The following is a 24,528-nucleotide window of genomic DNA, read 5'->3' as shown; positions in this document are numbered from 1 at the left end:
CTTAACCCCTAGTTGCTCCAGAGGCGTGCGACCCCTGACATATATAGCAATTGTAAGTTGCTTTGGATAAACGCGTCAGCTAAATGAGGTGATGTTACCTGTAAGGCGGTTGTTTTTATTAAACTACATTAGAGTCTTGCTGTGTTTAAACATGGCTGAATATTTCCATATTTCTGTAGCTATCTGCTCTATACTATTTACTCTATACACTTGCCGTTGGAGACATCCATAGGCCTTCTTGATAGGCTATTTGTGAGCTTATGATGTGGGTCTCAAATGTGATTCCCATTGCACAGCCCTGTGGACCTATTTCTGTTTTCCACCCTTTCTCTTTGACTGAAAGAAAAACTAACATGTCAAAACGGGTGGCCCTCCGTGCCTTGTTATTAAAGATGACTTTTACATTAGTCTTGGAAACCTTGGTCAGCAGTGCACACCCAAGAAGACCCACATGTCAAGCAGGAGAGGCGATATGAAGCTGAAGAAAAAGTGGTCGCGAAAATAAGCGGCTGTATTTCTGTCCTCAGCCACACCCCTAAGAGGAGGATAACATAATTACACCGGCACAGGACCATGTAAACCACTTGAAGGGCAACAGAGGGGGCCGCTGCTACTAAATTTGAATGGAGTGGAAGTATAGAGGTGGCTGGGAGGAGCAGGGAAGCTGCTGATAGTCCCAGCAGCAGCATGTCCCACACTACTGGACTCATCAGCCTTATATTTGTGTGCACATTTATGCCTTTATGCTCAAGGACCTGACTGAGCATACTGTAAAGCTCAGACTTTTCGTCTTTTCAGCAGTATGCAGCATTTTACGATATGTTTATGACATAGCAAAATGTATTTTTGACAATCGGCTAGAAAACAAGGCAGCATCTGTTGCAGGTCAAATTCTGACCTTTGTTGTGGCTCTAAAACGTTCATAGAAAGTTTGGTCTCATCTTGAATTGGAGCATCTGCAGATTAATTCCATACCTGAGGTGTTATGATCCACTAAAGTTAGGCATCATACAAGATGAATAAATACTAGTTTGTGAAATTAGTTTCTTCTATATTTACATTGCATTGCATGTGTTCTTATTGTGCAAATAAACCTTTCTAAAAGCATTTTTAACAATACTTGCTGCTTTATTTCAGAACATTTTTAACAGATCCTTTCAAAAAGTGATGGGGACCAAATCAGCCATGTCAAAAATTGGTGGGGACATCTCCCCAGCGTCCCCAGAGTGAATGAGGCTTATGCCTCCAGACACATCTGGCAGAGATCATTGGCTGGCTCATGTGGTTGGTTGTGAAGGAGTTCCTGAAAGCTCACTCTGGTCATTTTGCCAAACAAATTGAATGTATATCTACGCAAATAAATTAGCTAAGGGAAATAAGTGACAGAGTATCAGCACCCAAGAAACACAGATCCTTAGCCTTGTAGTCTGCCTTTGGTTAATGTAGCTTAATTTGCATATTAACAAATTATATGAGTTTGACTGCGAATGTTATCACTTGGTCGCATGCAGAGTAATTGCGGCAAGGTAGGATAGTTATTTTTAAGTCAGTGGTTTCAGTCCATCCATTTCGTTTCACTTCCCGATTTTTCAGCCATAAAGTGCAAGGGCGTCACTCCATGTTAAAAATTGGTGGGGCCATAAGTCACAAGACATGATGATGCACAATATTAGGGTCAAGAGAAAGAGAAGCTATTTTAACACTATTTTGAAGAAATAGGCTATTCAATGATGAAATATATGACTGTGGTGGTCTGGGGGTCCTCCCCCAGAAGATTTTTAACATCTAACACTTTATTAGACAATTCAAAATGTAATGCAGTAATCAGTAGCTTGTTTTATTTAACTTAGCTATATAAAAAAATTGGGGAATGCACATTTATTTCTTCTATATTTACATTGTATTGCATGTTTTCTTATGAAAATAAACCTTTCTCGTAGCATTATCATTTGTTATTTAACTAAACTGTAGACTTTTGGATGCTGTGTCAATTCACCCGCAGCCAGGCTCAGAGTCAGACTATTGGTTTGTGGTGTGGAGCCACTCCCCTCACGTAGCCTACCTCCCTCACAGAGGGCAGCCAACCAAGTAGCTGGTGAGCGTGCCGAGGCGTCTCTGAAGAAGACGACTGTGAAGGAGAACGGCCCGCAGTTCGGGCGTGGAAAGGCTGGACTGGAAATCGTCTGGCTGAGAATATCTTGGTGTACACGAGTGCCGATAAGCACGGCTTGGGTACGTGAGCGAGTCATGCATCGAATAACGGGAAAAGCGGGAGGGGACAGTTTAATTGAGATGAGCCCAACAGAGTCGTTCAATGGTGAGTAAAAGCCGGAGCCAGCCAGTCGGTCTGCCCTCAAGCTGCGGATCTGTACCTTTATTTTTAAAATGTTGCTATGAAGTTAATGTTGATCTTCATTAGTGTTGAGATACCGGCCTACTGGGAAATCAATTAAAACTAAACTGAGGTGGGAATTCCCCAGTCTGTACGGCCTAAGAAGAACTTTTAAAAACAATCTGAAGTTTAAAGGAATACTAAACAAACTACACTAAACATGCACTTTAAACATTATTCTAGGAATATTGTGTAACGTTATACCTTACACGAATTGAAAGCTTCTCACCAACAACGTAACCATAACATTTCTCGATAGACAACAAAGTTAAACAGCACACTTTTACAACAAACAGCACAGATTTATGCCTCTGGGACAACAACCTGCACCCCTTCAGCTACATACAGGACATTTATCAGTGTAAGTCACATTTCCTCATCTAGGCTATTTAAAGATGTATCCATCCTTCACATTTCCCCTTCGACGCCACAACCAGCTCATAGGCTTTCTTTCCATAAAAGCAGTAGTGACTTATAGCACAGCCAGCCTCTGACAGCTGCCCTGCTTACTGGAAACACTCTGTCACTTTCAGGCAGCCACTGTATCCACCCGTACAAACCCCAAATCCCTCTCTTCGGGCTAAATGTGATTTTTAAACATATGGTTGGACAGAGGACCCTGTTTTTAGCCATTTATGGTGTTGCTGAATGGAGGATGAATCACCCTGGAGGCTCTCCAACCCTTATCTACATGAATTGATGTGTTGTGTTTCATCTAGAGAGAATCATATTATAGAAGTGTGAGTGATCACTACAGGGTGATAAACTATAGTTACTGTTACCTTGGTGTTGTGTGTTTATGTTGTTTTGAGATAACAGTAGAAGCAGTGTTTTCCACAAATCACACTCACAGCTACACAACATTAAATTACAATAATACCCCAAATCTTGATTATTTCAATGCAGAGGGAGGCTATATTCTACAATGGCTAAAGCTGGTGGAAAACCGCAATCCTTGTCACGTTCATGAACTAACAGAACTGAAAATATATACTGTATTCATATGACAGAGAGCCTTCAAACATTTTCAGTTTGTAAATATATTCTCAAAAAAGTCTTACTGTTACACATCCCTCTTTAAATGTAATTTAAAAAAAGTAACTCTGACTGCACAGTCACACAAGTCAAAACATGTGGACAGCTGAAGGTTTCACAGGTCACTTACAAACTCTGTAATATCTATAAAAAATCTCAATAAATTGGCTGAATAACAATTCAAACCGTGTTAAACATACTGTACAAATTCAAATTGTTCGTGGCTGTGGTTTGACCATGCAGATTCAGATTAACTTGTTGCATCGCTTCTTTCATCAGTGCTCACCTTTACTATAAATATGGATTCAAATTATCTAGCACTTTCTTGATATGTGAACTGGCCTGTTATAGCATGTGTGTGTGTCCACACCTGAAAATCGAAACACTCTCACTGTGTGCATGTACAAAATGTAGCAGTTTGAAGTGAGGCTGCTGAATTTATGGTAACAGTTAACACCCTTGCAAGGTGGCGTTGGTAACATTGGAAAGCAGTGGGTGCAAAATACAGACAGTAAAAAGCAGTAATAACTTGGAGATCATATCCCTGATATTTCAATAAGCCAGCTGTTGTTGTTGTTTTAGGATTCAGGATGATTTGCCTTTTATTATCAGTATAGCTGAGTTGTATATGAACCTTCTTTGTGTAAATAATTAATGTACATGAGGTTTGCTCTCTCTCTCACTCTCGAGTCTGTTGGGTTGCTGTGGTAAAAAGGAAAAAGACAGATGCAGCCTTGTGGCATTTCTACTGTGATCAGCTGCTCTCCCTTGAACAAAGACTTAACTGTGGAGGCTTCTTAGCTAGGTGGGAAAAGACTCTTGGCGTAGCTGAATGGCTAAATCAGTGCTCTAATACTGCGTCCAACTGTGAAAAAATATGCTTAGCTGTTTGAGAGGCATTTTGCAACAGGTCAAAGCAAGCCAAATCACAGTCAGAATCATAACTGTTTTTAAGGAAGATGAAACAGTATGTTGGCTTTATTATTGTTGTTAAAACATAAAGGGATGGCTATGTTTGTTTGTTTTAGCTAGTCCAAATCTACCTTCAAAGTGTACAGTATACTGCTGATGATCAAGCGTTCTTTAAGGGGTCATTGCTGGTGGATAACAGTCTCCTCTAAATTTCCGCATCCTGCCATAACTCAAAAGATAGTGGTAACAATAGGCATGCTGTGTACGCAAATGATAATAGCAGGGCTCATTATCATATTCTAAATACAATTACATTTCTTTTAGTTGTTACATTGTTACTGAAAAATATTAGAGTGTAGTTATTTAATGTTTAAGTAATGTTTAAGTAAAAAAAGTGATTTAGTCCAACAAAATACAAAGCAAAGGTCTGCAGTGGGAAAAACTGCATCACAATTTGTTCTGTACTTCAGTTCTGGAGTGGAGCTTTTATGAAAAATGTCATTCCTTTTAGTTTTGAACCACTAACTTGTACTTTGTTGAATTGGTGTGTAATGATGTAGAGACAGAAAAGCTCTACATATTACAAGGTTGGAATGCTTGTTTCAGGTCTGTGTAAGCACATTTTCTGTGTTGAGTCCAGACTAAATATAACCTCAGAGAGACCATCAATTAGGACGGGTGCATTTCTATTTAAAAACAGACACAGGCTGAAACCGTCCTTATTTTTTTAGCTATAGTGGTGCCAACAGTGCTCAATGTTTGTTTGCCTTTCCATCTGCCCTGCCATTTGTTTATGTAAATCCTTTTTGCTCAGAATGTATACTGAAAGGGTTTAATTGCATTTGACATGCAGATAAGGACAGGTGAAAGCAGAACTTTATCGTAGTTTCAAACACTTTGAAGAACCTTACTAGTCTTCTCAGTCTCAATTTTCTGCAGTCACTCCTGTCGTGGTGGAATCACAGGGATACTGTTAAGTCATGCTGTCTGGCCTGTGGGAGCACTGCCACAACATGCTGGGCAAATATAGACCACAACATTGGCTGTCTGTCAGTTGTCTCAGTTAACACAGGCAGCTGTTCATATGCCTGAAATTTAACTTTACTGCCACCAACCTGCCTGTCTGAGATTCACTATGCTACTTGTTATTATTCTTTTACAGCAGTTAGAGGATACTGCCATAATTATCAACATGTATTTATGTCTTGCAGATGATCTGAATGGCTACCACCAGCATGCCTCATCCAGCGCTGGATCCCACGGGCAGGGTCAATCACCGGTAAACACTGAACCCACCACATGCCTACATTTACTCAGCACTGTCATACACATGTTTATGTAAAGCAACTTCTTTGCCTTGATTGTGGAGAGAGAGAGATTCTTTTCATTCAAATTCATAACTTCTTAATATTCCCATGTCACTAAAATGGCTGCAAGTGCCTCAGAATAGTCTGCATATCCTTGGATGACTTGAATTTCTACCATCTATATGTGTCCCTGCTAAATGTTTATATTTCAATTTTCATGAGAAAATACATTGTATTTTATCTTTACTTCCAGCCAACCCCCTGCAAACATGATAGCAAGACGTTTATTGTGTACAAGTAAAAGGCTTTATTTAGTTTAGTCACAATTGTTTTCCTGTTGGAAATCCTCCACCAAGCAACAGCCAACATGTGGCAAGAGGGTTTACCTAGATCTTAGTAGTGCCCTCAACTAATAGTCTCAGTTTTAAAAATGTTTCCAATCCAATCAAAATAGTATACATCCTGCAAATATCATGAGAGAATCATAGATAACCTTTGCGCTCTTGTTTATTCTCCCCCCTTTCACATTGTACTTAAAGTCTCCTCTAAAGCCTGATGTATGTGTAGAGACTTGTGAGTCTCTCAACTCCAGCCTGGCCTCCCTGGCCCCCTCTGACCACAGCGATAGTCCACATTTTGAGGCTCAGACCTTAGAGCAAATCGATGCTTTGGCTGGGGTAAGACACCAGTCGAGGACATAGATGCATGCTGCTGTGTCAGCCTGCGTGTTTGTCTTCTCACATCATCTCCGCACTGTAACCTGTACCTGAGCAAAGACCTGACTGTGATCATGCCTGGCTTATAACATGTAGTGCTTTTTACAGGGTGGTATGGAGTGTTTTTGGACATAATCTAGAACAATGTGTAAAAAGAATGCAAGTGTGGAGTGTCTGACATTTAGATCCATCCAGCTCTGTAAGATTGCTGCTACAGTTTTAGCTGTATAGTGTTGAATGTGTTGTTAGACTCTCCCTCACTATATCCCCTTGGTTCCTCCACAGCTGTCGAGAAAGCGGACACTATTCTTGAAGTTTCGTTCTAGGGTATGGCACGGTCAAACAGGCTTGTGATGTGATGCAACTACCTATGCATATGCCTGCCCGTCTGCCTGCCTGCCTTTATTTCCTTCTAAGGAATGAGTGTTGAGTATCTCCACCGGCAATAGATATTCAGAGAATACAGCTTGGACATTCGAGTTGAAATACATTACAATACATTTCCCGGTAGAGATCTGATGTAGAACTCAGGAAAGCTTTTTTTTTCTCTACAGAGACTAATGGAAACATGCTGTCATGGGCTATGTGTTGATGCATCATCAGAGTTCATTAAAAATGGAAAAAGGGCTTTTCCCCTGCTTTGTTCTCACCTGTGATAATCGTACGCTTCACTGAAGTGAAAGCAGCCTGGTGGTGTTACAGCATAATTAGAAAGTGCACACGTAAACACACATGCAGGCTTGCACATGCACTGTATACCATGTTTTTATATGTGTACTGTAAGTGTATACACTATACTGTAATCATGACCCTGCCCTGTGCTCATGACAGGACTGAACTTTGCGGTGGCTAACCACGTGATGTACTGTAGGCTTTTTCTTTTGAATACTTTAAAATATGGTCTTCCTTAAACAGTGTGTAACTCATTTTAATCAAACATGGAATCATTACCCTTTTTAACAGAGGCTGATCTTTAGAGTAAAAAAAAGCCTGCAATTAGCCTTTCTTGTGATCTAGCTCCCTTCAACTAAAAGCAACGATTTAGCCGAGTGGAAGATCACATGAAGGAGTTTTAGGAGGGAGACAGCTGTACATCTTTAAATTGCTTCTGTAATGAAGAATGAAAACAAAAGCTGAGTGTAGCCAATAAGTTTGGGGTAAATATGAACTTTTAGAGAGGCTTACTGAACCAGATACAATTTTGTGCAAAACTGGGAATTAGAGTATTCAATTTTCCTTTGTTAGCTCTGTTTTTAGACGTTTAAGGATTGCAGTGAAATGAAGCTATAATCAAGAGATATAGAAGCTACCACTTACTAAATTTGGCTAACAATACAGAGCCATATTCTTTGCAAGAAAAAAAAAAGAAAAAGACAAAATAAACTGAGAGAAGAGAATTGCACCCCTGCCATTCATTGGTGGAGAGAGGATTTTACGTTATGATGATATATTTAAGTCAAAGAGGTGACCAGTTTCATAGAAGTTCTGTTCCAATGTCCTTTAGCCCCCCCCACCCCCAAAAAAAGAAATGCTTTGTAAGTAATATTTTAAAGAAGTCCCTCCCTGAAAGTACTAACCTATTTATCTTCCACCATGTTCTACATTTACCCTCCTTAATTAAGGTAAGAGACGTACATATGTCTAAACACCCAGTAGTTAGAGGTTAGTTGGCAAATGTATAGAACTCTGCGGCCTCTACCAGCTTTGGTGAGCAGAAGCAGGTCCCGGCAGATGCACTGATTCCATATGGCTGATCTGTAATTATGGCAAATTAGAGAGTTAGTTTCTGCAGCGACGAATCCAGTTAAAGAAAGCAACCACCCTGCCATGGTCAACATGGTCCTATGTAGTCAGGGAGGTAATGCAGCCCAGTGGTAAGAACATATGCATAATTTGGGAAAAGAAAACTGTATAAAGGTAGACACAAATGCTTGTATGACTTGGTAGATCTAGCTGTAGAGTTAAAACAGCTGTCTTACTTACAGTGTATTACTACCTTTTGTAGATTTGTACAGCATAGCGGAGGCAATTTAAACATTTTCCATTGATAGTGTCCCATGTGTACTTTGTACTCAAGATTATTTAATTGAAATTGAATCATTCCAAACAGTCAGACAAGTCAGACTGGAGATTATGCAGCAGTTACAAGTTTTGGTTCTCTGTGGTTCATCCTTATCAGCCTTATCAGAGCAGAGCATGTGGTCAGCTGGCTTTTCAGCTGAGCTTGTGAGGGACTCTTGCTTTTACTCTGCTCATGGTCAGTGTTTTACAGTTCAGTGATGTCATGTCATGGCCCCTTTCCTGTGCTCTTATTACATTAGCTAGCTAGCTGGCAGCAGCTCTGCTGTGCCCATGCTGATGTCATCTCTAGGCCCGCTCTACTTCTCTCCTATAGTGCCCCTCCTCCCGTGTCTCCCCCTCTCCCTTTTCTGAATGACGAGTGAGGGCCTGCCCTGGGTGGTGAGTGGACTGGATGGAGCTCCTCTGGTCGGGGGATCAGTGGAGTGAGTGTAAGAGAAGCAGTGCTTTCAGGGCCGGGGCGTGCTCCCTGGAGAAAAGCAATTTTGCTCTATCAGGCAGCCGGACTTTCCGCTGATGCATCATAAACATCAAGGGAGTCGGCAATGGAGGTAAAGTGCGCTTCCTTTTCTCGACAGGGCAAACTCTGTCAGAACTACAGTGCAGTAGCCATAGTAGATGTGGCTGAGTACAATGTTGTAGTTTTTGTGATGCTAAATGGTCTGAGATCTCTGAATTGTCTGCAGTCCTGTGTAGGTAGCTATTGTGGTGATGACAGAGGTTCATGGTTATTTTTAGTTTTCTGAACAGCTGAAGCAGCACCAACAGCAAGCAGCCATGCTTTCCTTGCCTCCCTTAAACATTCCTGTGTAGTTCATTTCTCTTCAGCCCCGGGGCTGCCACTGAGGGGCTAGCATTTACTCATATACAGGTGTTTTTAGACACTGTGAATTCCAGGATTTACAGAAAAGCATAGACAAATAAAGTACAATGATGTTGGAGTCCTAAGCCATGATATGGCTGCTTGGAGGTCCCTATTGTGTGGAAATGTTATATATAAATGTGTAGACCTCTCCACATATCCTTTGCTACTACATTTAGGATGGGTTTGTGTTTAATGGGTTGACTGGTGACCAGAAATCAAAGCATTCACAGTAAATCTTTCTGGATTTAATTCTGTGATACAACAAAGATTTCTTTAAAAGCCTATTCTCATCTTGTCCAATAAATCCTATAAAAGAGACACAAGCAACATGAACCATCTTAGTCATAGTCGATGCCCTCTATTTAGCATGCTGTTTGTGTTTGGATTGGGAATATGATTATCTGTTCTTTGTTTTAGACAAACAGTAAAGTTTGACATGGTGTGGAGACCTTGTTTGTCGAGTTTTGCTGTTAGGCACTGACACAGACTGTAGTTTGACTGTCTAGTCTGCTGTGCTGAATGCATCCAAAAACTTGATGAGCTGAATATGTACCTGTGTCTGTGTTTGTCATTAAATTAAATGTTGTGCCCTCTTTTCTATGTCACTGCAGATTGACAAACAACAACAAAGTAAAGACTCTGTTTTTTTCCGGGACGGAAAGCGCAGGATTGATTTTGTCCTGTCCTATGTTGACGACAAAGATGGTGAGAGAAAACAGGTAAGAAACAGCTTCTAGGTACTCTATATGCAAGTTACATTTGCCTAGTTCACCAACTAACTGAAATTGTGCTTCTCGATGTATGTTTTACCGCATTGTAATTGTTGTATTTTCAACTCAGCAGAATGACAAGTAATGTCAATTATTGCAGCCAGAACTAAATATTTTCTAATCCTGAAATATCACACAAAAAACAGCTGACGTTATTTACACTCCAGCCCAAAGTAAGAACTGTGGCTTACAGGATATCCTGAGAGTTCACAGCGGCATACCGTGAATACCACAGCACTGATAAAGTTAGATAAACTGTTATTCTCAGTTTTTAATCCCCTCAAGGAATTTTATGAGAATGTCACTTCCAGAGATAGACTTACAACCCTGTTTTCTCATGCAAATCAGCTTTGTTATACTGAGTATATTGTCGTTAGCCACACGTCTTTTTGTGGCTAGTCTCTTTATTAGCTTGAGTGCTGAAAGACTTGTAATGTTTGATACTGAGCTGTTAGCTTTCACATCTCTGTGTTACCACTCCTCTGGTTTGAGGCTTTTTTTACCCACAGCCTCATCAGTGAGTCAGACCTCTGGCCTGGTCAGGAACTCTCATTTTTTCCACTATATAAGCAAACAAGAGGCCCGTTCCTGTGTATTATCCACATGTGTTGTAAAAAGAGACACTAAATTTCAGTTTTAACAAGAAGGTACATTATTTTTTGTTTGCCACTATGGACAATTCCTTTCTATGTGCCTATTTCTAAAATACGTGAAACCTCCTACCAAGTGCCATAAGGTAACATTAAGCTATAAAACTGCACTCCCACAAGTAACTTTCGCTACCACTCAGTAACTGCTACTGGTCGAAGTACTAAGCCAACTGATACTCCCTTGTCCACACTGCTTTTAACAGCACTTGTGTAGTTGTTTCTTGCAACTTTTATAATGGCTGCACTGGCTGTGACTTTGTGTTCAGTTTGGTTTTATTTGTGTCTTGTCAGGTGTGGACTTACACATTTCCTCACATTTTGACCTAATTAGATTTCTTCAGTTGTTGAAGTTGTTAATATATATACTTAATGAATTTTATGAGTTTGGCCCAGCATAATGTATGTACAAGTATTCAACAGTTTTCAGTTGTATATCATACAATTTGATACACATTATATATCATATTAGAATGTGAAGATTGTCAGTCACGCAGATCATAGTTATCCAAGGAGGATTAAATTCAGCGCAACTGAAGATACTTTTTCACATCTCATCCAAGAATCTTCTTCAGTTCTAACTGACTGGCAGGGAGTCCCAGCTACTTAACCTCTGTTGGGTCATTATCAAGGTGATGGCTACCACTTGGTTTCTTAGTGCTCTTGGATGTAACAACAGTTGTTATGGTCATCAGAGTCACGTGAGACAAAGTGTGAACAACTGTTGTTGGCATTGTCACATGAGGCCAGATGTGAGTGTTTGTTCAATCTCCTGGGAAGAGATGAAAGGACAGCGTTGTAGGTGGGGGATAACCAGTGTCGCAGACCTTCTACCCTGTTGAGACATGCCTATTCTGGTGTAAATGAATTCGTTCACTCCTCTTTCAAACGATCTATCCTCCCTATCCAGAATATGAAAATTGTTGTCTTAGACATTATGTCCCTTATCCTTCAAATGTAAGTAACAGCTGAGTCTTGACCTGAGTTGGCCCTTTTGTGTTGAGCCATGTGTTTGTGTAGTGTTTCCCCAATATGCAGGTCTTTCATTCCTCACTGCATTTACAGTATGCACTAGATTGGTTGTCTTGTGTTTTGGGTGTGTAGATTTTCAAGTCTCAAGTTTTCTGTCTTAGCTTGTTTTTTGATGTATATTGTAAATCCCACTGAGTTTCTCTGATACTCCAGATGCATATGGAATCACAATATAGTTGTGTTTAAACTTATTTTCCTCATCACCCACTCTTTCTGGATCTTGTGGCTGTTTTCCCAAAGGTCCAGTTTGGATATCCACAAGCTTTAAGTGCATCCTTCAGAAGTTTTATGCTCCTTCTCTTGGGCACTTGTTGGTATGTTATCAGCTTGGCGGTGCAGGGTTCTGACGACCCCTAGCTTATGCTCCAGTGGGTGGTGAGAGTCAATGAGTAAGTATTGCTCTGTATGTGGGTTTTCTGTATACTCCAATTAGCAGGCTTCTGTCCTCTTCAATGGGTATGGCACAGTCCAAAAGACCAAAACTGTTGTTGCTGACATACTCTCATGTAAACTTGATGTTACGGTCCACCAAGTTGATGTGTTCTTTGAAGGCTTGAACTTCCTGGGGTTTTTTGATCCATGTGTGGTCTACATACTTGTACCAATGGCTAGGTGCTGTTCATCTGAAATAGTTCAGGGCTCTGCTTTCTATTTTTTCCATGTAGATGTTGGCCACAATAAGGGATACTGGTGAACCTATGGCACAGCCAAGCTTCTGTTTGTAGAATTCCCTGTTGTACTAGAAATATGTGGTGTTCAGACAGAATTCCAGCAGTTCCAAATCTTGTCTGGGCTACGGTTACCTTTGTTGTTCAGGGAGCTGTCTTGTACAGTCATGTCCTTACTACTACTTATCACTGCCTATATGGTGGGGTCACATGTGAACAAGGAGGTCGCATCAGTCCTCAGACTTTGTTCACAAAGTCAATGGAGTTTTGGCTATGATGAATTGGTTGCCGACCAAGGCTAGACTATATGTAAATATAGATATATGTAGATAATAGATATGTTTGGCAATGTTGTAGGAGTTTATGCTGCTGATAATGGAGGGGGGCTCCTTCTTTATGCATACTGGGTAGTCTGTATATGCATGGGATGGCTTCTCCAGGATACAAACGGTGATATTGCTCACAGGCAACAATGTTCTTCCTCTTTCGCTATTGTAAATGTTCAATGGACTTTTTCTTGTATGAACTGGTGGGATCTCGTCTCAGTTTCAGTTAGTAGTGTGTTCACCCCAGAATGGTAATCTGCTGAGTTTAAGACCACCATGCCATGCATCGTCCTTTATCAGCAGGTAGGATAGGGATGTTTTGGTCCTTGCTTGAGAAATGTACAGGCCTATTAGTACATATGTCTGTACATTTCACAGTCTTAAATATATGCTTCTCAATGTTTTTTCTCTTTCAAGCTTTTGTGTACTGTATATGGAATTGTCACACAGCTTCTGTGTACTTCATTTAGGGGTACACTCACTGTTCACAATGACAGTAAAGTGGAGCTAAATTTATATCAAACTAATAAATATATGTATATATGTTTCGTTTTCCTCTGAAGGAGAGGAGGAAGGTGTATGAGGCCAATCTACTGAATGTCGGCCTGGAGCTGGAGACAGAAGATAAATCGGTAAGAGCGTCCAGTTATTGAATTGATGTATATTGTAAAAGAGAATTAAGTGGCCCACCAAGACATTATGTATATAATATTACGTGTTCTGTTATAATATAGAATATTTTTTTTTACAAAGACAAAACAACAAAATAAGTTTTTTGTGGTAAAACAATAAACCAGTACGAAAGTGTCTTTGTGATACAGCAAAAGCAAACGCTGCAATTTATCTTTATACTGTATAGTCAACAAACCATGCATTTTGCATAAAACTTGTTTAAAGCACTTTGTAGAGAATTTCCTACTTAGTTGAATGAATCAGTAGCCCTACACTCATTATAATGTGACACCGACTCACTGTCATTACCATCAGGAATCAGAAGATGGAAAGACTTATTTTGTGAAAATCCACGCACCATGGGAAGTGTTGGCCACCTACGCAGACGTGCTGAAGATCAAGGTCCCATTTAAGGTCAACGACATCCCAGACAACAGTGATATGCCCATGAACTGGCTGTCCACCCCTTTTCGTCTGCCGGAGCACATCATGCACCCTGAGCCAGACTATTTCACAGCTCCCTTCAACAAGAGCAAGTCTGACTTCTTCCTTATCGACGACAAAGACACATTCTTCCCCCCTTCTACTCGCAACAGGATAGTAAGGATGCCTTGTCCATGACTTTCTTAACTTGTTTGTGACCCATTCCCCTGACATTCAGATCTAATCTGATTTTGCTATAAATACCTAAGTATGCTACAGTTACAATTTAAAGACATTTTTGAAAAGGCTTATTTAAACGACTAAACTTCAAATTTTGCAGATTATTTTGCTGATTATCTTAAACTGTTGTGAATACAGAAGCAACTTTATAATTCTGTTTTTATCCAAACAAATTTCAAGCCTCTGAACAACAAAACACTATCTCCTTCTATTTCTCCCTCTCCTTCTCCTAGGTCTATTACATCCTGTCCCGTTGTCCGTACTTCAAGGATGAATGTACAGATAAAGACAAAAAGGGAATCAAGAGGTTACTCAACAACGGCACATACACTGCTGCCTTCCCTCTGCATGATGTGAGCCTCTTTTGTAGAACTTTTTGGAAAACTTTATTGGGAAAAAGACGCAGCGTCTTTAATGGAATGTGCACTCATTGCTTTCCAACAGTAGCATCCTGTTGGAGGCAGTGCTGGGCGTTGAATTGCCAGGATGAATAACTTTGAATAACTAAATAATTAAATGAATGTGGTAATAAACTGTGTGTTTCTGTGTGTGCAGTGTAGATACTGGATAAGATCAAGGGATGCTAACTGCGAAAGTGAGAGAAACACTCTCTACAAACACTGGGCCAGATTCTTCTGTTTCTTCAAGGAGCAGCCCCTCGACCTTGTAAGGTAAGACATGAAAACAAAGTAGTCATATCTGATGGGTATTTACTCAATATTAATGTGGCAGCAGAAGAATTTACAACAAAATGTTGTTTTTCCCTTCAACAGGAAGTACTATGGGGAGAAGATAGGTATTTATTTTGCGTGGCTGGGGTTCTACACTGAAATGCTGTTGTTTGCTGCAGTAGTCGGGACAATTTGTTTCATCTATGGATTCCTCACCTATGATGACAACGAGTGGAGGTGATTTTTACCAAGAATACCAGCCCGATTTGTTGGTTTTTCAGGTGTCATTGTATAGTAGGTATTATTTTTATAACACCTCCGCTGCGATGGCCTGGGGCATTAGTACACTTGGACTCAATGATGAACTGATTAAAATTTGGTGGTCAAAGGTCACTGTAACCTCATAATGACCTTGAAAAACATGTTTTTGTCCATAACTCACTAATTAATATGGTAATTATGACAACACAGATGTTTAATGGGATACAACAATGAAGTGATGCAACTTCAACTTCACTGTGGCCTCATAATGTCTTGGAAAAACACTTTTTTGGCCATTATTCAACACCATAACTCAGGAACAGAAGGAGAGATTGTGATATTTCAGTGCGTAGGACACTGAAAAGGTGGCACTTTTGACTCAAGGTCATTGTAACCTCGAAATATGTATTTTAAAGAATGAATTGGGTAAAACAAGCAAACAATAACTAGCAAAGTTCAGGCTTTTCCCCGTCTCGTCCAATCAGCCTTTCACTTGCTGCTTCATTCTGAATTTTGAGCGCGAGTGAGTTTCTAAAAAATGCCAGGAGAAAACAAAAGCACCACATTTTGTGTATCTATACATCTATAAGATTCCATCTTTACATTCTAATCTATGTGTATCTGTTTAGCCAGTGTATCTATGGTAATCCTTCATTGATCAGTTCAACAATGTATATTCATAGGAATCATTCATATGCTCTGTATTTGTATAGTGCCTTTCTAGTCTTTTGGACCACTCAAAGTACTTTTACACTACATCTACATTCACAAGCTGCCAGTGGCAATTCGGGATTCAGTATCTTGCCCAAGGACACTTCGACACGCAGCCTGGAGGAGCTGGGGGTTGAACCGCCAACCTTCCGATTAACAGGCAACCCGCTCTAACTCCTGAGCCACAGCTGCCCATTTTCTTTTATTTTTCTTTTCTTGTATCAAATTAGTGCTGAAAGAGACTGTTGGATCACACACACCAAAACCTCCACACACGGATGTATCATCAATATAGTGATAACTTCAGAGTTTGATTCCCACTTCGACACATCCACCAATGTGTCCCTGAGCAAGACACTTAACCCCTAATTGCTCCAAATGTGTGCAACCTCTATATAGCAATTGTAAGTCGTTTTGGATAAAAGCTAAATAAATAAATGTAAATGTATTCACTACATATATTATGTGAGTCTTGACAGACATTGATGTAAACTGCAACTTGACTTGTTGGCGGACTGGAGGCATACAACTGCGGGGTGAGAATTCTAGTTACTAATGTAGTTGTTCCTTCTATTGAAAACTCTTATTTCCCCACAGTAAAGAAATATGTAGTGAGGAAATCGGAGGCAAAATTGTCATGTGCCCGCTGTGTGACAAGAAATGTGGCTACTGGAAACTCAACACAACATGCAACTCCTCATGGGTGAGTTGTTTTAGTTCATGATGATTCATGTTCTATCCACATTATGTGATATTTAAAGGGAGGTTGCAGCTAAGTGTCAACAGATCTGTTTTCCCTTATCTCACTATTTTTCAAACATGTTCTTCTTTCAGCAATCACACCTGTTTGACAATGTGGGAACAGTGTTTTTTGCCATATTTATGGGGATTTGGGGTGAGTAAAAATGTCTGCTCTCTGCATTTTGTATTTTCTAACCCAGTGCACCACCTAGTGGGAGCTGCTGAGCTATTATTAGTTAAATCACTGTTATTCACTCTGTAATTAAAGGACCTACTTATCCAATCACAAAAAAAACAAGCTTTATCACTTGTCATCTACCGTTTACCGTCTACGTTTACCGTACTGTTTTGAAATCTGACAATTCTGCCACCACACCAATATAGTAAAAGGGGAATGGGTCAAAGGGCTGAAAATTTACATTGGGGGGGTTGTATGCTCTGCAGTGACTCTGTTTCTGGAGTTCTGGAAGAGGCGGCAGGCTCGTCTCGAGTACGAGTGGGATCTGGTCGACTTTGAGGAGGAGCAACAGCAGCTACAGCTTCGGCCAGAGTATGAGACCAAGTGCACCAACCGCAAGCTGAACCGTATCACTCAGGTGTTTGTGTCCTCATGAAATACTAATATACTGTATGATACTATTCTGATGTATAGCTCTAAGTCTGTGTAGCTTTCACAAGGCTTTATCAGACATGTATACTATATGGCAGGACCTACAGAATCGGTTGTATTTATTGGAGTGATTGCAGTCTTTCATCAGGCCTGCTCATGGACTTAAAAAAATGGTTTAATTGAGATTCTTTGTTTGGGACTAATGTTACTATAATATAATATTATAAGTGATAATAACTGCCACAGACTTGTAAATTGAACAGAAACAGGATGCTGCTATTTATTATTTGTTTGTTACATCCCACCTGTCTGTAGGAAATTGAGTGGGTTCTTGAAAGGACTGCTACAAATCTATTGGGGAAATTGTGTTTGTGCTGGGCTGCCGTGGTACTCTGGGTAAGGGTAGCACTTAACGTGGAATGCCAAATTGGTGAGGAAGAGGTTTTGGTGTGGTGTAGTGTGGATAACAGACATTTCTGGAAAGACTCAGAGGCACGAGTTTCTTTCTGTACCACATTGTTGTTTTGTGGATCTGTATCAGTGGAGATGTTTGCAAAAGCATGGCTCCACCAGGAGACTGCTAGAAGAAAGAATTTGACTTGGACTGAAATGCCTACACACAAAGAGCTTGGGTGACCTCGCTCTGCCTCGCATCAGAGGCCAGTGGTAATTAAAGGAACCTGGCCTTTTAGAGCTGTCTTTTCAGGATTTAACAAAGGGTGACTGACTCCCATGTCCATGCTTTGCTTGCTTATGATTTAGGAAATGGAGCCATACTTACCCATAACAACCAAGTGTGCACGCGTATGTCTGTCTGGAGCCACCGTCCTGTTCTGGGTGAGCAAAGTATCTTTGGTACACTTGATGAATGTAAATTGCTTTCATCATCTACCTGTTCTCCTGTTGTCTTTTTGTCTTCCCCATTAAACTCTTCATTATGATCACTTATATCATTCGACCAGAGCCAGTATGTAAACTTGTAAGAAATGGAGTTTTCTTAAATAATTTGGGAGCTGAGACTAAGTCAGAACACTAAATGAATGTTATGCATCACACAGAATTCTAAAAATAAGGTCAAAATTTAGTCCTTCTCAGAATTGAGATCCATTTAAGGCCAAATTTTATGGCTTTGCACACTTAGAGGTTGACAGTTACTCTAATATCTATGTTAGCAATAATAATAACCTTGCTTCATTCATGTCTGTGTGTTTCAGTGTTTGCACTTGCATCACGATCGGTGTGGTGTTCTCACTGACTTGCCATGCAGTTGTCTTTCATTTTGTCACTGTTGTCTTTGTCCTGAAGATCTCATTGATCATTGCCTGCATCATTGGGGTGATAGCATACCGGTTGGCGGTATACGCGGCCTTCGCCAGCATCATGAAGGACAGTCCTGCCAACAGTCTGCAGGTGGTTGGCCCCTTCATCACGCCACAGCTGGCCACCTCTGTCACTGCCTCCTGCATCAACTTTGTCATCATCATGATCCTCAACCTCATGTATGAGAAAGTGGCTGTTTGGATCACTGACATGGGTGAGGGTCACAGTGAGAGAGTGAACCCCAGAATATTTCATTTCTGTGTCTTTATGTATCCATTATGTATTTCATAATAAGAATGTGTTCCTTTATGGTTTATGTATTTAAAATGTATGTTTTATTACCTTTTACTATGTGGCAGAAATTCCCAAGACGCACCTGGAATACGAGAACAAACTGACGGTGAAGATGTTCCTCTTCCAGTTTGTCAATTACTACTCCTCCTGCTTCTACGTGGCTTTCTTTAAGGGCAAGTTTGTCGGCTATCCTGGAGATTATGCTTATATGTTTGGCAAGTGGAGCAAACTGAGGAATGAAGAGGTACCAGATATAACTACATTAAACTGTCTAAGAGTAACAGTGGTAATTCAAGTTGAGCCTGAATTTGAGTTAATGTCTGTTTCCTTCTCATCCCTCCTCTATCTCACTGTGTTTACATCCAGTGTGACCCTGGTGGCTGTTTGATTGAGTTGACCACCCAGCTGGTGATAGTGATGACTGGTAAACAGGTGTGGGGCAACATCCAAGAGGCTCTGGTCCCGTGAGTACTCCAGCCGACCATCCGAGCACAATTCATCTGCACACAAAAAGATAACGAGGAGTTAAATTTACACAGGCTTTGAATGGTTAATGTAAACTTGTCAAACTTGTATAGCGCCTTTCTAGTCTTGCAACCACTCAAAGCCCTTTTCACTATATGTCACATTCACCTACTCACACACTTGTGCTGATCCTCCAATTGGTAGGCGACAGCTACATCACATAATTCATAGATATATCAACCATGTCTGGGGCCTCTTTTATATATGTTGATACTACTGATCTAATCTATTTCCAAATTTAGTGTCAATCTTTAGTCTCTCCATTAAGATTTCCTTTTAAAATGTCAGTTAGCTATTTAGCCTACAAGATTATTTATAAGAGTACTCAGATTAATGTCACCATGCATCCACTAACCACTGCTCATATGCGTGTACAGATTAGAATTCAGATGTCAACAAGACAGCAATTTCTAGCTAACCACATCGCTAACTAACAAGCTGGCATTATCTACACAAAAGCAATAAGATTATGATATTGAATATCATAATCTTATTGCTGTTGCTTTTGTCATAAAAGTACATAAAATGAAAAATGGCTGAAAATCCATTTAGATGCTTTAGTTTGAGTCCTGTTATTGTGGAGCTGGCTCACTGTCAAACTGCCATGGTTTACTGGGAAACTTGATTACTGGTAATCTTGTTAGTAACAGATGTGCTTGTGCTACTAGCTAAACAAAAATGTTTGCTGTGAAAAGACCCTTCATCAGTGGCTGCATAAACAGTTTCAAGTCAAACCAAGTACAAAAATTAACCTTGACTTTTACTCTCAGTTTAGATAGAACTGTTGCACGTCAAAAAAGGCAGTCATCTCTTTATAGCCATTGTTTACAGTTCAGTACAACCTCCAGTGTGGCTGTCAGAGGGTAAATTATATTGTCTTAAAACTCTCTATTGCCCCCTTGTGGCATCCAGGTGGCTAATGAACTGGTGGGGCAGCAGGAAAGCAAGAAATCACCCGGAGAGCCTGTATAGCCGCTGGGAGCAGGACCACGACCTGCAGGGCTTTGGACAGCTGGGCCTCTTCTACGAGTACCTGGAAATGGGTAAACAATCAGTACATAGTCAATCCATTACATGCAGAGAGAGATTTAGATAGACACTTGAGAGCTAGGCTGGAGTTGCGACCATTTTGTGGAGTCCTGTTTCGGCCAAGAGTAAAACACAGACAAACATTGGTATTAATTACCTATTAAAATACAGCAGCAAAGTTGAGAAATTATACACATAAACAGATTTTAAACTATTGGGATAGTGGGAATAAATAAGTAAATGCCTGGAAGCACTGAGATAGATAGATGCAGTTTCCTCAGAGATGCTGCAGATGGTGCTGTTTCCCTCGTACTCTCACTAATCTCTCCCTTCTCTGGCCCAGTGATCCAGTTTGGTTTCATCACACTGTTTGTCGCCTCCTTCCCGCTGGCACCCCTGCTGGCACTTATCAACAACATCATCGAGGTTAGAGTGGATTCCTGGAAGCTTACCACTCAGTTCAGACGTCCTGTGGCAGCAAAGGCTCACAGCATCGGAGCCTGGCAGGAAATCCTCAATGGGATGGCCATACTCTCTGTTGTCACAAATGTGAGTGCTGGACTGCATCTATGTGCTTTGTGTCTGCTTGTTATTTACCCAGTTTGACCTCTAGTTTTCCTCACACGTTTTCTTTTCCTGCTTTCTAGGCATTTATTGTGGCCTTCACCTCTGATATGATCCCTCGGCTTGTGTACATGTACGCCTATCAGCCACAGGGTGAGATGAATATGAAAGGCTTCATAAACAACAGCCTGTCTGTGTTTAATATCTCTGAGATCCCAATGGCCAACAGGCCTGATGACGAGGAGAACCCTCTCTGGTTCAACAGCTCCATCACTACCTGCAGGTGTGTGTGATTGTAAGGCTCGGTGTATGAAAGCGTGATTGTGGATGTAGCCCACTTTTCCACTTCTATGTTAAATCTGCAGTGTGGCTCTTTTGCTTCCGCTTTCTGACAGTGAGAGTAATTACACAAAGCTGTAGACATGTGCATATGATGTAAAGGCTCTGCCAAACTGAGTTGCTGCTGTCGCTACTTTCGTTCCCCACTTCAGCTCTGGCAAATCAATTATTGCTGGTTGGCATAAAACACATCACTAACAGTTGTCCAGCGTGGGAACATCGCCACAGACGCCAGATTTAATACCAGACTGGTAGACTGCAAAATACAGAACTTTACTTGGCATTGATAGGCCTTATCAGCACTGTGTGACCTCGTTTGGCAAGGGCTTGTATGTAACGGACGTTCATTTATATGTAATAGTCCCGCACTCCAGCTTTAATATAAGACTGCGTTAGAAGAAGTACTCAAATCCTTTACTAAAGTCATGTAAAAACTACTCTGTTACAAGGAAAAATCCTTCCTTCAAAATTCTACTTGATTGAAAGTACAGATTTATTAGTATTAAAAATGCTAATAATGATGCAGAATGGCTGCTTTACAGTGTTAAATATATTACAAGCAGCATGTCAATGTAGCTCTTTGAGTGAAGATGAATTTGAACTATTTTATAACTTTGTGTTGGATATTTCAAATGAGAAAAAGTATTTTAAAACTTTATCACTCTAATTAGTACATGGAGTTTGGTGACTTCAAATAAATGTCAGTTTTGCACCTGAGCAAGTCTATTGAGCCACAACTGTTGAAGACTGTCATATTGGCTGATCATATTATAAAAGTTAATTATATGTTTTGTATGTAAAAAGTTCTCTGGGAGTACAAATATAAAGAAACAGAATTTTAATGCAGTTAAGCCTCAGAAATGCAGCTAAGCTGAACTTTGTGGCACCACCACTTCAATTACTATTCAACTTCAGATTTAAATGTTGTGGTTAATATTGTATCTGTACTTTTAATTGTTTTAATGCACGTTTATAGATAGTATAATTTAGTCTGCACCGTAATACTAGAGTAATTATTACTTCCTTTTTCCTTTGCACAATGGGCTGAAGAATCAAATCAAAATTAAAAGTCTCTGACATATTCCTTCTTTGTAGGTATCGTGATTACCGCTACCCTCCTGGCCATGAGAAGCAGTACTCCCACACTATGCAGTTCTGGCATATTCTGGCCGCCAAGCTGGCTTTCATCATTATCATGGAGGTAAAACCAGGCCGCAGTGCTTCCACCAGCACCACCAACACTCACTGATCATTTTAACTTTGCTTCACGTCCTTGGGCACCAGTCGATTGTTACACTAATGCCCCTTTCTCCCACACATTTTCCAGATATAGTACAAATTCCACAAAAAATCCATGCAGAGTTTCTTCTTCAGCTCTTTGTTTTGGTGACTCTAGATTGAAGTCAAACTAACCTGTTGTGCCCTCTCCATCCACAGCATGTCGTGTTCATGGTCAAGTTCTTTGTGGCCTGGATGATCCCCGACATTCCCTCTGACGTGAGGGCTCGAGTAAAGAGAGAGCGCTACCTGGTCCAGGAGTACCTCCATAACTATGAAGTGGAGAAGCTGAGAATCCAGCTCAGCCAAAACAGCCACAATGATTGTACTTGCACGCCCATGATCTATCCGTCTTTACCCCAACATGAGGTGCTGTCAGAGTGTCTCTAGCCCAGCGAGCTGCTGGCCAATCAGAGGTTTCTTCAATTCACAGCCATCCCTCTTCTACTAATCTGCTGATAGTGGAAGTGCACACAGGTGAAAGACCAAGTCTCCATGCATGCTGAAGGCTGAGGCACATGAATTTAAACCTTTGTCTCATATTTATGGCTTTTCACTCTCTATGTTGTAATCATAGTGCTGAGGATAATCAACATTTGCTGTAAGGAAAGACAGAGGAATCGTATACACTGTGTCTAAGACAGGCAACTTACTCTTGTTTTAATATAAGACTATTTATTTAAGTGCCACTATGAGTAACCAAAGATCAAATGCCTTAATATGTCACACACTTATTTTTGGTTCCATCTGCCAGTACAATAACAACTGATATTATTTGGAAACTGAGAGCTTGCTTATGTTGGGTTTGAGTATTTCCCTTGTTCGTATGTATGAAGGGTTTCAGTGTCATGTACTGTATGTTCAACTCGATTTTTGTTTTTGTTTTTACAGTTACTGCAACAAATGTGAGCATTGTTTATTGGACAGCATTGAGGTCACTGCACAAATGTAACACAATTTTGCCAAATTATTTTCTCCACTACTTCACATTTAGCTTTAATATTGTAAAAGCCCAACAGTTTCTCCAGGCCAATGTCTGATGTGAAGTATCTTTTTTATAAAGACAAATCTGTGCTGCTGTTACTACTGTGAGTAAGGGCGATTTCTGTCCTGCAATGGCCAGTTGTTGAGCAGCAGCAGCTGCTGCTGGTACATGTTGATTGTTGACAATGAGTCCTGTGCCTGGAGATGAGAAGTGAAAAGCCCCGAGAGAGTGAAGAGATCCCTTTTTAATGTGCCTCTGTTTACCAACACATCGAAGCTAATGAAAGCCTGCCCCTACCCACTGAACTATGTTTGCTCCATTACACAAAGCACGTCAGCCATCGCCTTGTTCTCCTGGTTTCCTCAGCTGAGTCCGTGTAGAGAAGGAATTCTTTCATTCAGTCTTTTTTTATTATTATTATTTTGCAAAAAGCACTTAATGAAACTACCCATACATAAACATGGCAGTCTAATTGTTGTCATGACACTTCGTATTCATAATCAGTGTTTTGAAGCTGCAGTGCATGATAATCTTTGTTCATTTAAACTGAAGAAGCGTTGGGCTGTAGGTAAGAAGGAGTTCCCTGTTCTGGCTGGCTGTGCTGCAAACTGAGGCAACTAAATCTATGTTTATTTGAGATGCGTGTGGTTGTGACCACATAGCCGAGAGCAAGGTAGGACTGTTCCAGTTTTCCTTTACATGCCCTGCGCTCAGCTAACAGCTAACTCAATGCCTGTTGATGCCTTAATACATCTAATACTTTTTTTATTCCATTGTACGTATTTTTTCTTATGTCTTCTTTTGTTATGCTTTAGTAATTATATTTTATTTTATACCATTTGGAAAAAAACGGTGAACCTGTTTACTGTATGGTTAAAGTTACAATTTCATGTTCTCATTAATTTCCTGTAATTTCTTTTATAATTGTCCTGTATCCAAATGTGTATTGTAAACAAAGTTAAATCTCCAAAATAAAGTGCCAGTTCAACTTGAGTAATTGTTGGACATGTTTGGATTAGTCCTTAATACTGCAGACCACCGGCTCCTTTGCTGAGAACATGGAAGTTGCTGTTCCCAGAACAGATGGCCTGAGAGTGCACTGATAACTATTCAGTG

General features: G+C 40.4%; 1 protein-coding gene across 2 annotated transcripts; it reads left to right on the top strand.

Moving 5' to 3' along the window:
• Positions 1 to 2,113: 2,113 nt before the first annotated feature.
• On the top strand, positions 2,114 to 24,405 carry ano5a (anoctamin 5a). 2 transcript variants are annotated; one of them, XM_046037233.1, is made up of 20 exons: positions 2,114 to 2,317; positions 5,551 to 5,618; positions 9,918 to 10,025; positions 13,313 to 13,381; positions 13,737 to 14,021; positions 14,318 to 14,437; positions 14,640 to 14,755; positions 14,858 to 14,992; positions 16,325 to 16,430; positions 16,562 to 16,622; positions 16,913 to 17,064; positions 17,841 to 17,915; positions 18,384 to 18,612; positions 18,758 to 18,936; positions 19,059 to 19,156; positions 20,130 to 20,260; positions 20,590 to 20,795; positions 20,894 to 21,093; positions 22,245 to 22,350; positions 22,587 to 24,405. In XM_046037233.1, exons 1-20 carry the CDS (start codon positions 2,248 to 2,250, stop codon positions 22,815 to 22,817), a joined length of 2,745 nt encoding a protein of 914 aa, XP_045893189.1. In that variant the 5' UTR covers positions 2,114 to 2,247; the 3' UTR covers positions 22,818 to 24,405. The 2 variants fall into 2 exon arrangements, with proteins under 2 accessions (XP_045893189.1, XP_045893190.1); XM_046037234.1 differs by lacking the exons at positions 2,114 to 2,317; positions 5,551 to 5,618 and adding an exon at positions 8,821 to 8,992.
• The last annotated feature ends 123 nt before the right edge of the window (positions 24,406 to 24,528 follow it).

Source organism: Micropterus dolomieu, linkage group LG22 (genome assembly GCF_021292245.1).
Source record: "Micropterus dolomieu isolate WLL.071019.BEF.003 ecotype Adirondacks linkage group LG22, ASM2129224v1, whole genome shotgun sequence".
Lineage (NCBI taxonomy): Eukaryota > Metazoa > Chordata > Actinopteri > Centrarchiformes > Centrarchidae > Micropterus > Micropterus dolomieu.
Note: the sequence above shows the minus strand (reverse complement) of the source record. Positions and strands in the feature narration are given on the sequence as shown.